This window comes from Salvia hispanica, chromosome 5 (genome assembly GCF_023119035.1).
Source record: "Salvia hispanica cultivar TCC Black 2014 chromosome 5, UniMelb_Shisp_WGS_1.0, whole genome shotgun sequence".
Taxonomy (NCBI): domain Eukaryota; kingdom Viridiplantae; phylum Streptophyta; class Magnoliopsida; order Lamiales; family Lamiaceae; genus Salvia; species Salvia hispanica.
This window is the reverse complement of record NC_062969.1, coordinates 35,822,132-35,836,899: the sequence shown is the minus strand read 5'-3', so window position 1 is coordinate 35,836,899 and position 14,768 is coordinate 35,822,132. Positions and strand designations below refer to the sequence as shown.

Here is a 14,768-nt window from a genome sequence, read left to right as displayed (position 1 = left end):
TTTTTATGAGATTTTTGCTTCTGTTGCAACCATATTACCATATTTTTGCAGTAGATGATTCAATTGTATTGGATGTGAACTCATTTGAGAGATTGATTTTCCAATATTTGCTTTTGTTATATGATTTGAACTTTTTGCAAGCTTAATTGTTGATTTGTTTATGGAATTGGAAGTATTATCAGGAATTGGATGTCAACAAAACTTGGATTTGGGTTGCAGAATTTACCCCAAGAGAAGATGCCTCAACTTGTACAGATAATCAGGAAGAGGGATGAGCATTTGGCACAGGATAGCGATGAAATTGAGCTTGATATTGAGGCTCTTGATACGGAGACGCTGTGAGAACTTGATCGGTTTGTGACCAATTGGAAGAAGATGGTGAGCAAGACAAAGCGGCAAGCGTTGATGATGAACAACAATCCAGCTGCTGGAGTTTCTATTCCCTCCAGTCTTCTGTTACTGATGCTGATGTGGTAAGTTTAATTTGCATCAAGATTTTTGTCTTTTTTGTGGTGTTTTCACTGTTTATTCATGTTGTTGGTAATGTTGTGTAGGGCGCATTGAGCGACAAGAATGATGATTGTGGCAAGATGATGAAAGAAAATGATGAAGAAGATGTAGATATTGATGACGATATGCCAGCAGCGAGCTTCCCTGCTGTGGAGATTGAGATTGAGAGAGAAGGTGTTGTTGGGCAGGAGAATGATGGTAGAGGCAATGCCAGCAGTAGCTCAAGCAGTTCTGGCAGCTCAAGTAGCGATTCGTCATCCTCGAGTGGTATTGATACTGATTCTTCTTGCGTTTCTACATTGTGTTGGGGGTGAAAGTATGGAAAACGGAAACAGAAACAGATGTTCATTCGTTTGAGCTTGCTTTTTACAGATTCTGATTTAGGGAGTTCCTCTGGTAGTGAGTCCGACGCAGATGATTGACCAATTTGATGATTGAACTTTTATTTGATGATTGAATTGGATGTATGGCAGTTTTGTTGCTTTTTCTTGCCTGTTAACTGTTAACTAACTGTGATATCTCAACTTTGTTTTAGTTCATTTGATATTTTAGCTATTGATATGTGAATTATAAGTGTTATTTTTTAGTTGTTGACATTCGATATTCTCGGTATTGATATGTGAATTATAAGTGTTATTTTTTAGTTGTTGACATTTTAACATGTTGACATTCGATATTTTTGGTATTGATATGTCAATTATAATGTTATTTGTTAGTTGTTGACATTTTAATACGAGTTATGTTGACATTCGATATTCTCGATATTGATATGTGAATTAGTAAGTGTTATTTGTTAGTTGTTGACATTTTAATATGAGTTGTTGACATTCGATATTCTTATCAATATTAATTATTTTTGAGAAATGAGATGAGATGCAATCTCAATTGAGAAATGAGATTAAGAAATGAGATGCAATATCAGCCACTCATTATTAAATGAGTGGTCCAGATTTTGCCACACAAAAAATATTTTTAGATTAATTTATTATGAAAGGGTAGAATGGTAATTTTATGTTTTAATTAGGGTATTTAGTTTGTGTTTGGGGATTGGGGATTATCTTCACCACCGTCTTCAATCCTGAGCAAGTGTAGTAGTATCGATGAGGTTTCCATAGATAAGAAAAGAAGTACAAAAATGGCCACCGCGTCTCCGGCGAGCTCTACGTCGCCGCGCTCGCTAGGATTGATGACCTCGAGGGGATCTCTCGCGGCCACTACGAGCGCCGCCCGTTCTAGATTCAGATCCAAACCCATGACGACGCGGAGACGGGGATTGTGGAGGCGGAGGCGTACTACGCGCACAGGAGCTACCCGAAGGCGATGCGGCGGAGGAGGAGAGGGGGAGAAGGAGGCGTATAACTGCTAACAAGATCCCTTGCCCGCCGCGCTCCGATTCACCCCTACTCTCGCTGCTGCTCCGCCATCAACCATTGCCGCCGCTGATTTGCAATTCTACCAATTCGTGTTGGCTTCGATTCAGCTTTGAGGGCAATGTAGCAGATCTGTTGCTGTTTTGGGGATTCTGTTTTGATCTCGAGTGTTGTTTGTTAATTGTGATTAATTTGTAGGTTAATACTTAATCATTGTTGTTTGTGTTTGGGTTTGAGTGTGCGAAATCTGTTGTATTATGATTCTTAAATTAAATTAATTCATATTTGTCGTTTTTGTGTCGTCTCTATTTTCCTAATTTTTTTTCTTCCACAAATTATGTTTCTTTTTTATTGTTGTCGGAAAAGACGTAAAGAATTCTGCTTTTGAGGCAAATGTTACGCGTCTCACTCTTTTATTTCTCCAATTTAAAGCATGAAATATTTTGGACTCTGGTTATTTCAAGTATGAAAGGAACGGAAAATACGTAAAGAATTCTGCTTTTGAGGCAAATGTTACGTGTCTCTCTCTTTTATTTCTCCAAATTAAAGCATGAAATATTTTGCACTCTAGTTGTTTGGTAATATTTCTCATTTGAAAATTAGTTGCTAAGATTTAGTTATCTCACTTTTTTAATATCAACTATGCATGTCAACTACCTATATAATCTATGTCAACTACATATACAATTAATGTCAACTACACACATATAATGTCAACTACACAGATATAATGTCAACTATGTGTACAATCCATGTCAACTACATATACAATTCATATCAACTACACACATATAATGTCAACTACATATACAATTCGTGTCAACTATACACATATAATGTCAACTATAAGTTGTTAACATTTGATGCAGGCTATTGACATTTGATGTGCAAGCTATTGATGATAATACCCCTAGTTGACATAAACTACACGCTGTTGACATCGCACGAAAATTATGAATGAGTGGCTGCATCAAATGTCAACAACTTATAGTTGACATTATATGTGTATAGTTGGCATGGTTATGCCAACTAGGGGTATTATCGTCATTTCATTTCTAAAATGGCGGAATATCGAATGTCAACAACTCGTATTAAAATGTCAACAATTAAAAAATAACACTTATAATCCACATATCAATAGCCAAAATATCAAATGTCAACAACTCGTATTAAAATATCAACAACTAAAAAATAACAGTTATAATTCATATATCAATAGCCACAATATCAAATGTCAACAACTTATAGCAAAATGTCAACATCTTGTCAACAACTTATATATTGTGTCAACAACTAAAACAATTCTTGTAATTAAAAAATAACTACTATTTTATGGCTCTGCACATCATCATCGTCATCATCAATATTGAGAGTGCTGCTTTTCACTCTATTCCTTACAAGATCAAGATGTTTTCCACTCTCTCTCTCACTCTTTCTCTCAAATAGATCAATATGTTTCTTTCAAGAACCAAGAAGCTATGGAAATCTTAGCTCAAGAGGCAAACATAGAGAGAGATTAGCTATGGTAAGATATCAAGACCAATAAAAAATCAGCAGAATTAAGTAAGACATCAACTCCATCAAGAACAATTTCAGCTAAAGAATAAGAAAAACAATCCACCAAAAAAATCCCTCATTGAAAAGAAAGGAAACATTCACACGCATAAACGCACACACCTTCTGAATCAATTCATCAAACACCTGGAGAATCCTATCGAGCTCCACCACCTCCGCTGCCCCCTTGCGCTGCTGGTGGCTCCGGAACGGCACCAACGCTCTCTTCACCTACTGCAGTATGGAGAAGAGCTCCGGCGGCACGCCCTGCGGTGGCTGCTGCTGCTTGATCCACCACGGCGACAACTCCTCCCTCGAAGCCTTCCTCCTCTCCAACGGCTTCACCGTCCCCCCTTAGCTCGATCCCCTTAAATTCGCCATAGAAATCCTCACCGACCTCCAACCACTGGAACAACTGGAGCAGTAGCCGGAAAAATCAATTGAATCCATCTCTCCTCCTCCAATTGAACACAAAATCAGATCTGGAATCTCGAGAATCCACGAAATCACACTCCTATCCTTCCGATTCTGGAAAATGATTTACAGAATTGCTCGTCACCAACACATTGCAAGCCATAGGAGTCGGAATCGTGCTCGGCACGATCTACATCAACATCGGATTAGACAAATTGGGGATCGAGAAGCGATTAGGTCTCTTCGCGTACACACTCACCTTCCTCCTCTCCTCCACCACTGAAACTCTCCCGATCTTCATCAACGAGCGACCAATCCTCCTCCGAGAAGCCTCCGGCGGCGTCTACCGCCTCTCCTCCTACCTAATCGCCAACACGCTCGTCTTCATCCCCTACCTCATCGCCATGCAATTGTCTTCCCTGCTTCTGTTTACTTCCTATATTCATGTTTCAATTGCTCAAATTCTTCAGCTTCAATTTTGGAGAAAAAACGGTATTGCACAAAGTTCATCAAATTCAATCCAAAATTTTTGCTCAACAAATCCAGAAATTATAATACGAAATGACACTTATACCCCCGTGTTAACATAATGTAGTATCTGTTGATATTTTATTAATCTTGTGGATTAGTGGCTCACATTGCATCTCATTTTTCAATTTAGCTAAATAATCTCAACCTAACAAGACCCTATTTTGTAATATGTGCAATATCATATAACAAAGGGTAATATTATATCAAATCTAACCACTACGCACTAGATATAAATCATAATAAACGAATCAGGGACGGGACCAGCTCAGGCCAAGCCGCCGCTCCAGCGGGGGCTTGGCCGGAGCCGGACTCAGTAACCCCGCGCTCATGGCCTCTGTCCGCCCTAATGTTTTCTCGATTGCTATTTGAGATCTGTAGAAGTAAAAAGATAAAGCATTGGAGAAGACGACTTTAAGTGGTGGGCCTGGGCATTAATTATTCAACTTCATAATATTGGGCCTCGTAATTTGTTTTAGAGATAATGTTGCATTAAAAATGTTAAATTAGATTTAAATTTTAGTACTAGTATATATTTTATTCGGAGTATTCAAAATAGTTGAAATAAATAAGTAAAACTAATCTTTTACAAAAATTCTTATCCAATGAACTTGTATACGTGTATTAAAAGGAGGGTATTGATTTTATGTGTAGCATCATTATTCATATATTAGTAATAATTTTTCTTTATTATGATAACATGTTTTTTATTTTCAATAAAAATATTAGTTTTTCAGACTTAGTTCCACTTTTATTTTTTTGGTGTGATTTGATATTTTACAAACCAAACAAAAAACAAAATGAATTATACGTGTATATATATATATAGGGATGTGATCATATCATAACCCATAATTATGGTGATAATCTAATAACCCTTATTTTATGGACGAAAAATATCATTTTATGGAACAGAATATCATTTTATGGAATAAAAGTATCATTTTATGCATGCTGAAAAAATATCATTTTATCGTGTATAAATATCATTTTTAATAAAAATGATACTTTTGACCCATAAAATGATAGGGTTATTAGGTTAAATATTAGAGTGAACTATAAAAATGGTTTTTAGATTATGGGTTTATCTCGCCCATAGTTTCTGAATTTTAAAAATATTGTCAGTCATCCCTGGACTAAGGGTTTATCTTGAAAATGGTCCTTTTTACTGTTTTCGGTCGAAAATACCCTTTTAGAGGGTTTGGGCAATTTGGTCTGTTTACACTTTTAATATTTTAAATCCGATATTATTTCAGTTATGTACTAAATCTGATATTATTTCAAAATTATCATTATTCTTCCCTTTTGTCATCCTTCATTTTGTTTCTTTATTTTAATATGAGATTTAATTTTATAAAATTAAATTTTAAATTTTGATTTTTAAATATCAATAAAAAAATTTTAATTAAAACTATTAATTCATGGATGCTATAAATATTGATTAAAACTATTAAATTTTGTTATTTAATATAATATTCAGCTGAACTAAAGAAGTACAGAAAAATAATATTAATCATGATGGAATAATAAGAGCTATTCTATTTAGCTTTCGTTCGGTTGTTATAATTGCTTGTGATTGAATATTATGAAGTTACTAAAAATTTGATCCTACTAAAAATTTTATATAGGAGTACTTTTTTTGAAATTTTCTATTAAGTTTTGATTGTTTACAAATTAATAAACGAAAATTATATTAGTATTACATTAGATGCATATTTATTTCGGAATAAATCGTGTTATATGATGTATTTATGATTAAAGCTATTAAATATTGATTAAAACTAAGGCGTTATCATACATTATTGATTAAATATTAGTCACTATCAAATGTTGATTATGACTATTAATTTTTGTTATTTAATAATTTTTATAATTAAAAAAATTTATTAAAATTTAAAATTTAATTTTGTAAAATTAAATCTAATATTGAAATAAAGAAACAAAGTGAAGGATGACAAAAGGTAAGAAGAATGATAATTTTAAAATAATATCAGATTTAGTACATAACTGAAATAATATCAGATTTAAAATGTTAAAAAGCGTAAAAAGACCAAATTGCCCAAACCCCCCATAAATCCCCCAAAAGGGTATTTTCAACCGAAAACAGTGAAAAGAGACCATTTTCGAGATAAACCCTTAGTCCAGGAATGTCTGACGATATTTTTAAAGTCTATGGTTATGGGCGAGATAAACCCATAGTCTATGGACCATTTTTGTTAGTTCACTCTAAATATTATAATGAAGAAATATCAAATAGAGTGTTTATTCTAAAAGTAAAATTGGTTATTTCGATAGGGATAAATAAAAAAGAAATGTGATAATTTTGAATGAGACCAAGGGAGCATGAATTCTGTATGAACTTTAGTTTTATACTCCAAGGGGTGTATTAGCGTTCTTACACCTTTCTTAGAGTAAAACGCAACAAAAATCACAGCCCTTGGATTCTTGGATTTGATGGTTGTAATAATAATAGTCGCGATACATTTTTAGACTAAAATCTACATTACTAGTCGAGCTACATTATTAAACTGAAAATCTACATTATTAGACAAAAAATCTACATTATTATCTCAGCGATATTACTAGGCTAAAAATCTACATTATTATATGACATGTGACATTAATTTAACCATTAGGTCACAAGATTTAATAGATTAACAAGTATATTGTATTTTACATATATTTAGCATTAGGATATGAATACATCCATATGTGTTTATCGAATATGATTATAGTAAGTAACTATGTATATATACAGAGAGTAAAGTAGATGATGGAATAAAGTAAGAGCGATTGGATATTTTATTTTTTGTCAAAAAATTAAAATGACTCAACTTTGTTGGGACATCCCAAAAAGGAATACGACTCAACTTTGTTGGGACGGAAGGAGTAACATTTATAAAGTGATATGGTTTTGTTGATGTATATTATTCCTGTTTTTGAAGAGATGATACTTTTAGTGCATAAAATGATATATACTGTAATATTGATAAAATGATATGGTGTTGTTGATATTTGTGGTTCCGTATTTATTGGTGAAATTGTAGTTGAGGGGTTATAATGACACTTTGTGTGCAAAAGAATAATATACTCCCTCTATCCAAAAAAAAGGTCAATTGGTGTATGGCACGGGTTTTAATGTAGAATTGATAAAGCAAGAGAGAAGGAAAAAGGTAAGAGTGAATAAGAAAAAGTAAGTGAGAAGTAGTGTTAGTGAAATGATGTGTAGGGCTATTATTTGTTGAAAACTTTCTATAAATGATGCTCTATTTTTTGTGGACGGCCAAATGGTAAATGTGCTCTATTTTTTGTGGACGGGGGGGGGGGGGGTTATAACGTTCGTAAAATGCTTATGATATTGTTGATGTGTTTGGTTACTGTTTTGAATGTGAAATACTTCCTTCGTCCACAAAAAATAGAGCAATTTGTGTGTGGCACGGGTTTTAATGTTGAATTAGTAAAGTAAGAAAGAAAAGAAAAAAGTAAGAGAGAAAGAGAAAAAATAAGTGAGAAGTAGTGTTAGTGGAATGATGTGTAGGGTTATTATTTGTTGAAAACTTTCCATAAATGAATGTGCTCAATTTTTTGTGGACGGCCAAAAATGGTAATTGTACTCTATTTTTTTGTGGACGGAGGGAGTAATAATCTGTCTCGGCCAGGTTGTACGGTGTGTACACATTGAAACCGACAAAACCGTCCTCTTCGCCGTCAACTTTGTTGCCCTCTTGAAGTTTGGACAACGGTTGCCTCGGCCTTTATTCGAGCGTCCACCCGAATTTGCCCTCGATTGAGTTTTACATGTCCGCCGAGTAAGGTTAAACTGGGAGTTGTCGAGCCTTGGATACCCGAAGTCGCCGAGCCTTGGGTATCCGGCGTTGGCGTGCTCCACAAGCTCCAATGGCCCCAGCCGCCGAAGTTGTGTAGGGGTGTTGTTGATTGGACACAATTGTGGGTAGAAAAATTTAAGAGCGTAAATGAGAATAGAGAGTGTTTGGCGTGAATTTTTTTTATTTATATTTTAGGTATTTAAAGATAAAATAAGATGAATTTGAAGTGAAAAAAATGAAACAAACAATTAAAAGTTGAAAAAAAAGGTACTAATATTTGGTGAAGTGAGAACTTTATTATTATTATTATTATTATTATTATTATTATTATTATTATTATTATTATTATTATTATTTCTGATTTTCGAATTAATATTAAATGGATAAAACTGACTGGCTAGTGGCCGAGTAGGCGTCACCGCCCCTTCTCTGCATGCCACGTTGCCTCGGCGCGTGGTTCAGTCCCAACGAGTGTTAGGGAGATTTAGAATATTGAACAAAACGGATAATCTGACAGTCGTGATGATATCACTTTCATATCAAATCAATTTAGGTGGTTCTACCAAAATATTTGATCGGATACAATTCAGAGAAATCAGAACTATTGAATGTTGATGTTCGAGAAAGTATATACGAACCAAAAATAATCGACCAGATTTTATCAACATGAACCAGTGCATCTGTTGAGGGGAAAAACCGAAAATAACTAATTTTCAAAAGGTTTCCGAAATTGCAAATTAGTCCTTTGACTTTCAGAAATTACATTTTCGGATGAATTTCTTACACAGCTCGACCCCAGCCAGGGGCTCTGCCCCTTGGACCCCGCTACCCGGGGGCGCTGCCCCCGGACCCCCGTCCATCATAATGAATTCAAATAAGCGTGCACTCCGCACTTCCATACTTATATGATATATCATTATGATAATACTGATCAATCAAGTTGACACAATTACACTAAAATATCCAACAATGAGCTGCCTCCGCGCCATTCCGATGCCATTTTTTCCCAATCGCGACAAGGGTCGATATTGGCTAATAGATCATCTTGCTAATTTATCCGTTTCAACCAGTCAGTGATTTGATAGAAAATATTGAAAAACATGTTCTCGTCGTGACGGATCTATTGCAACTAGAATATTGATATAACTAGAATATTCATACATGGTTCATTGCAACTTTCAACAATATTCAAAGCAGGAGAAGTGCAACAGGGCTCCTAACAGAGCGATTCGGAGAAGTCCATTTCACGTATCCTTGAAGCAAGGTCGAATTGGGAGCAGATTCAAGTCGGTTGAACGTAACCTTGTACTCCAATATCTGCTTCATCTCAGAGAACTTGAGAGTCGTGGGCTCCACACGCACATCAACTCCACGCAATGGGGATATTTCCACGTCGTAAGATGAGACAGGGTCGCCAACATTTGTGACACTTCTAGTGTAAACCTGCGAGGTTGATTTCCCGCTGAAAATGAGAGAGAATGATGGATAGTTGAGCTGCGCTTCCGCTATGCTCGACTCCGCTGAGCAATTCACCCTCCTTCGTACAAACATTCCTACTTGCCGGTCCGTGTAGTTCAAGCCGCACAAGTAGGGAACGTAGTCTTCGGGTTTGATGTCGTAGACGAGTCCTGGATCGTTAGCTCTTGACGGATTGACATGGCCTGCCCCTGTAGCAAACACGTCGGCCGGGAGGAACTCTTGGTCTTCAATTCGATTATGCGAGAGGTTAACCACATCCGCGGTGGTCATGATGGCCGACTTGATTGCAGCTGGCGACCAGTCAGGATGCGCGCTTTTGAGCAGAGCTGCCACGCCGCTCAGGTGCGGGCACGACATTGAGGTACCCGAGATTACGTTGAAGTTGGATTTTGTGTTGTGTTTGTTTTCGAGTGAGGTAGGCCATGCTGCAAGGATATTCACTCCAGGCCCGAGAATGTCAGGCTTTAAGATTCCGGGGCTTGGACCGTTAGGTCCCCTGGAAGAAAATGAAGCGACGACTGGTGCACGGTCGTCGCCTATCACGGTACCTTGGAAGGAAATAGTGGCAGTGGGCTTCGTTGTTGAATTTATGTAGGCCTTGATCTTCAATCCGTCTGCATAGCCCACGTTTGTGGCCGGAAGGACGTGGGCGTCGGCTGAAGTGGTGTTTGCATCTTCCTTGGAGTTTAAGACAATCATGCCGGCACCACCACTACTCTTCACTGCTTCACCCATTTTAATAGGTGATTGTTCACCTACTTCACACACAATTATTTTCCCTTGGATGTCGCTTCGGCTTAGTGAGTCGTTGAAGCAGTAAGGCGCGTAATCATTTGAAGCGTTGAGCATCCCTGCATAAACAAGAGGGTAGAGCATTGGTGGAAAGTTGGTTGGTTGAAAAGCTGATTGGCCCTCAAATTGTTGGCTGTTTCCCAGCACTGCTTTAGCTCTCAATGTTCTGTCTATAGTGCTTGCTCCTACCGTCAGAATCCAAGGTGCTCCGTTTGCCACAGAGAAGTGATAGGGGCCCGAGTTTCCAGCCGAGCAGCTAATGAGGATGCCCTTCTCCATCGCACTAAATGAGCCGATTGCTATAGAATTTTGAATGAAGTCCCTTGTTCTGGCGCTTAGAGAAATGGAGAGCACGTCCACTCCATCTTCAATCGCTGCATCCAATCCAGCAAGGCTGTCACTTTCGCCGCAGCATACTTTGTAGATGGCGAGATGTGCAAGTGGTGCAATGCCAGAGGCAGTGCCGTTGGCGCTGCCAAACAGATTTGCGCCTTGCACAAATCTTCCGGCAGCAGTGCTCGCGGTGTGAGTGCCATGACCGTTATCATCTAGTGGGCTCTGGTCCTCGGCGTTAAAGTACCTTGCTCCAATGATTTTGTTGTTGCATGTTGTGTGGTTGAACTGGCACTTCCCCTTCCACTTAGCTGGGGGAGGCGGCATTCCTTCATCGCTGAACGAAGGATGCTCGGGAAGCACTCCGGTGTCCAGCACTCCAATGATCACATCTTTACCATAGTTGGAGTCTTTCCAGAATCCCACATTCTGGCTCAATCCCAAGAAGTTGGGAGAATGTGTTGTATGCAGGGACAACGATTCCTGCGGTCGCGCGGAGATGAACCCTTTCTTCTTCTCCATATCCTTCACGTGGTCGAGTGAAAGCCTAGCGGCAAATCCCTTGAACACGTGGTGGTATGAGTAAACGAGACACGCCTCATCAGCCGGGAGAAAAGAGCGATACCAACTCTCCAGTTGCTCTTCCGATTGAGACGAGACATGTGCATCAGGTGCTTCAACATGGACAATGTAGGTCTCAAAACTGTTTTCCTTTGGTATCTCAGATGTAAATATGGGCAGGCTAGTGATGCACAATAAGCACACAATGACAAGGGTGAATATAGTAGATTGGAAGGCCATGTTTAACAAATGAATTCCTCACCATCTACTTCTTATAGAAGCCGAATTTAAATAAATCAGTGGCTAACATATGTAAACGACTTATCCTTGTTTCAAGTCAATGATCCCTTCAGATTTTCCACAATCAATCTATTGCAATTTCCTGATTTATCGTCCAATGATCATATGTCTCATTCCCTAGTTTGGCTTTTTTGTAGAAATGTTTCATACGGTGGACCATAGTTCCACGTGAACGGTTTGAATCATGCAAAACCATATCTATGAAATTTGAAATCAACTTTTGAGTAACTTTAATAACTTTTGAATTACTTTCAGATGAGTGCAATCAATGTAGACTCCATGAAATTTAAATAACATTTTATTTATAGAAATGCTTCGTTTTACATTATTACTCTCTTTTTTTACTTGATACTTATTTCTTTGTCAATTCATTTATTCAATATTTATATTTCTTTGTTAAGGTTCATTCACTATTCAATTTCTTTTACTAATTTATTTATATAATATTATACACTCTCGGTCTTATAAAAATAAATACTTATGCAATTATACAGGTAATTGATGAATTAGAAGAGATGTAAAAAAGAAAATGTTATTGAGAATGGGATTCACCTCAATAAAGATAAAAACACATAAGTTATCAAAAATAAAATTAACCACTTTTATAGGACACACCGAAATGAAAGAATGGTTTTTTACCTAATAGAGAAATATAATCCTAGTAATAGTTTATATGATTAAGTTGTTAAAATATACTAGTATTATATTTATATACTAGTCTCTCCGTCTCATAATAAAAGTCACACTTTTGTCATTTTGGTTCGTCCCACAATAAGAGTCACATTTCTTTTTTATCATAAATAGTAAGTAGGTCTCACATTCCACTAACTCACTTCACTCACATTTTATTATAAAATAAAACCAAAATAAAAAAAGTGGGTCTTATATTCCACTAACTTCTCTAATCTACTATTCTTTACATTTCTTAAAACCCGTGACCACAATAAGAATGACACCTATTGTGGGACGGATGGAGTAGCGAATGATCTATATTCGTACGTATATAAAAAAAAGGTGAGTTATGGACATAATAACTAAATTACCATTATAGATGTTTTAATAAAATTTTTAAATCGGAAAAATTTTAGTATTTATTTTTATGATAATTTTGAGGTGAAGTTTGGAAGTGAAAAGGTGTATTTACTATTTTTATGATAATTATAAGAAGTGGAAATGAAAAGGTTGCCATTACAATTCTTATAGTAAAAATCATGTCACACCTTTTATAATCTATATTCGTAAGTATATAAAAAAAAAAGGTGAGTTATGGACAAAATAACTAAATTACCATTATAGATGTTTTAATAAAATTTAGAAATCGGAAAAATCTTAGTATTTATTTTGTTATAATTTTGAGGTGAAGTTTGGAAGTGAAAAGGTGTATTTACTATTTTGATGATGATTATAAGAAGTGGAAATGAAAAGGTTGCCATTACAATTCTTATAGTTAAAATCATGGCACACCTTTTATTGTAATTTTTAATGCATAAAGTAAAAAAATCTTTTAGATATAAACTTAGAGAAAACAAAGGTCTATGTGACGAACATTATAAAATGAAATTAATAAAATTTAAAAAAAAAGTGAAAAAACAAATAAAAACTTACCCTGTACCATCAATTTGAAGTTATTTTAATGACATACGTTGATAATGGAAAATATAATTGGAACCGTCAACTTTTTAGGTGTCTTAATTGTATTACCCTAACAAAATCCGTGGCAAAATTATTTTTGAATTTTATTTTACCAATCTTACTATCGTTATTATTCACATTTAAAAAAAATATTTATTTTAGGTTGTCCACGATTTAAGAATTATTTATTTTTTCTGATTGTTAATATGCGGACTGTACTATCCATTAACCTTTTACGCTCACAATTTATCATAAACGTAATATTTACTAAAAATGGGTTATATATTCTATTTACTTTTTCTATTTATTTTTTTTTATAAAATGAAATAATTTTTTAAAATTCATAACGATTTAAAATGGCTATTTAAATGATAAATAGAATGAGCGCTAATCGATCAAGGATGTAATTTCTGAAATTGGGGAAATAAATTAGTTCGGCCAAATGAATTGGTTGAAGACTGGGCCGAGAAAATTAATTTGGGGTTGGCGCCTTGGCGGTATCTTCCTTACACTTTGGGACCAATGGTTAAAAGTCAATAAGCCCTATTTTAAGTTGTGGACTAATTAATGTCTGAAGTTGAACTACTAATTAACTCTTGGGCTGACTAGTTAATTATCGGATTTGTTTAGTTCCCATAACAATTATTTAAAGAAATAATATCTCTAAAATGATTATCGCAACAATCAAATCTTCCGATTTAATTAATTCACAAAAACTTCAACATTTTCCTAAGACCATCCGCAATGGTAAGGATATCCTCCAGACAATGCCTCTCGGACGTCATCGTCCATCGTCGTCCATCCATTGCAGGCGGACGAACGATCGTCTGGACGAGCGACACGACCGAAATTTCGATCGCGAACGACGCGTTGCCCGTCGCTTGTCTGACACATAGTCCGCCCATTGCAGGCACATAGAAGATGTCGGACGAGGACGAGCAATGCGTTTTCATTGGGTTTTTTTCAATATATAAATACATAACATTTTCACTCATTTCCTACACAATTCTCACACAACATCTCTCAAATACTCACTCACTCACTCACTCACTCTTACAAAATGTTTCCCGGCAAGGATCGAAATCAGGCTATAGAGCGCATAATGTTTGCTTTAAGGGACCAGATTATCACTGGTATTCGTGCAATACAAGTGCAAGAGCAAGCCGAAGAGTAGGTGCCGAGGCCCATCCGCCACCGGACATCCGTCCGCCGAGATTATGGCATAGCTCATCAAGGTCTGTTCGAAGACTACTTCGCCGATAAACCACGGTGGGGACCGATGGTTTTTCGCTGGCGATTTAGGATGCGGCAAGAATTGTTTCTTCGCATTGTTCTGACATTGGAGGCGCGCGATGAGTACTTCCATCAATGACATGATGCGGTCCACAAAGTCGGGCTATCCTCGTTTACGAATTGCACGGTTGTGCTTCGTCAGTTGGCCTACGGCAACACGGCGGACATGTTTGAC

The 14,768-nt window shown here is 36.4% G+C and overlaps 1 protein-coding gene and 1 pseudogene across 1 annotated transcript; one reads left to right on the top strand and one right to left on the bottom strand.

The window, feature by feature from the left end:
* Nucleotides 1–932, top strand: part of LOC125189934 — a 1,299-nt pseudogene extending 367 nt beyond the window's left edge.
* An 8,392-nt stretch (nucleotides 933–9,324) lies between these two features.
* Nucleotides 9,325–11,640, bottom strand: LOC125187066 (subtilisin-like protease). The gene has a single exon (XM_048083577.1). It carries the CDS (start codon nucleotides 11,606–11,608, stop codon nucleotides 9,392–9,394), a length of 2,217 nt encoding a protein of 738 aa, XP_047939534.1. The 5' UTR covers nucleotides 11,609–11,640; the 3' UTR covers nucleotides 9,325–9,391.
* Nucleotides 11,641–14,768: the final 3,128 nt, after the last annotated feature.

Bases quoted from the DNA above. Each gene is read 5' to 3' on its own strand.
- LOC125187066 (XM_048083577.1), bottom strand. From the start codon at position 11,608: ATGGCCTTCCAATCTACTATATTCACCCTTGTCATTGTGTGCTTATTG.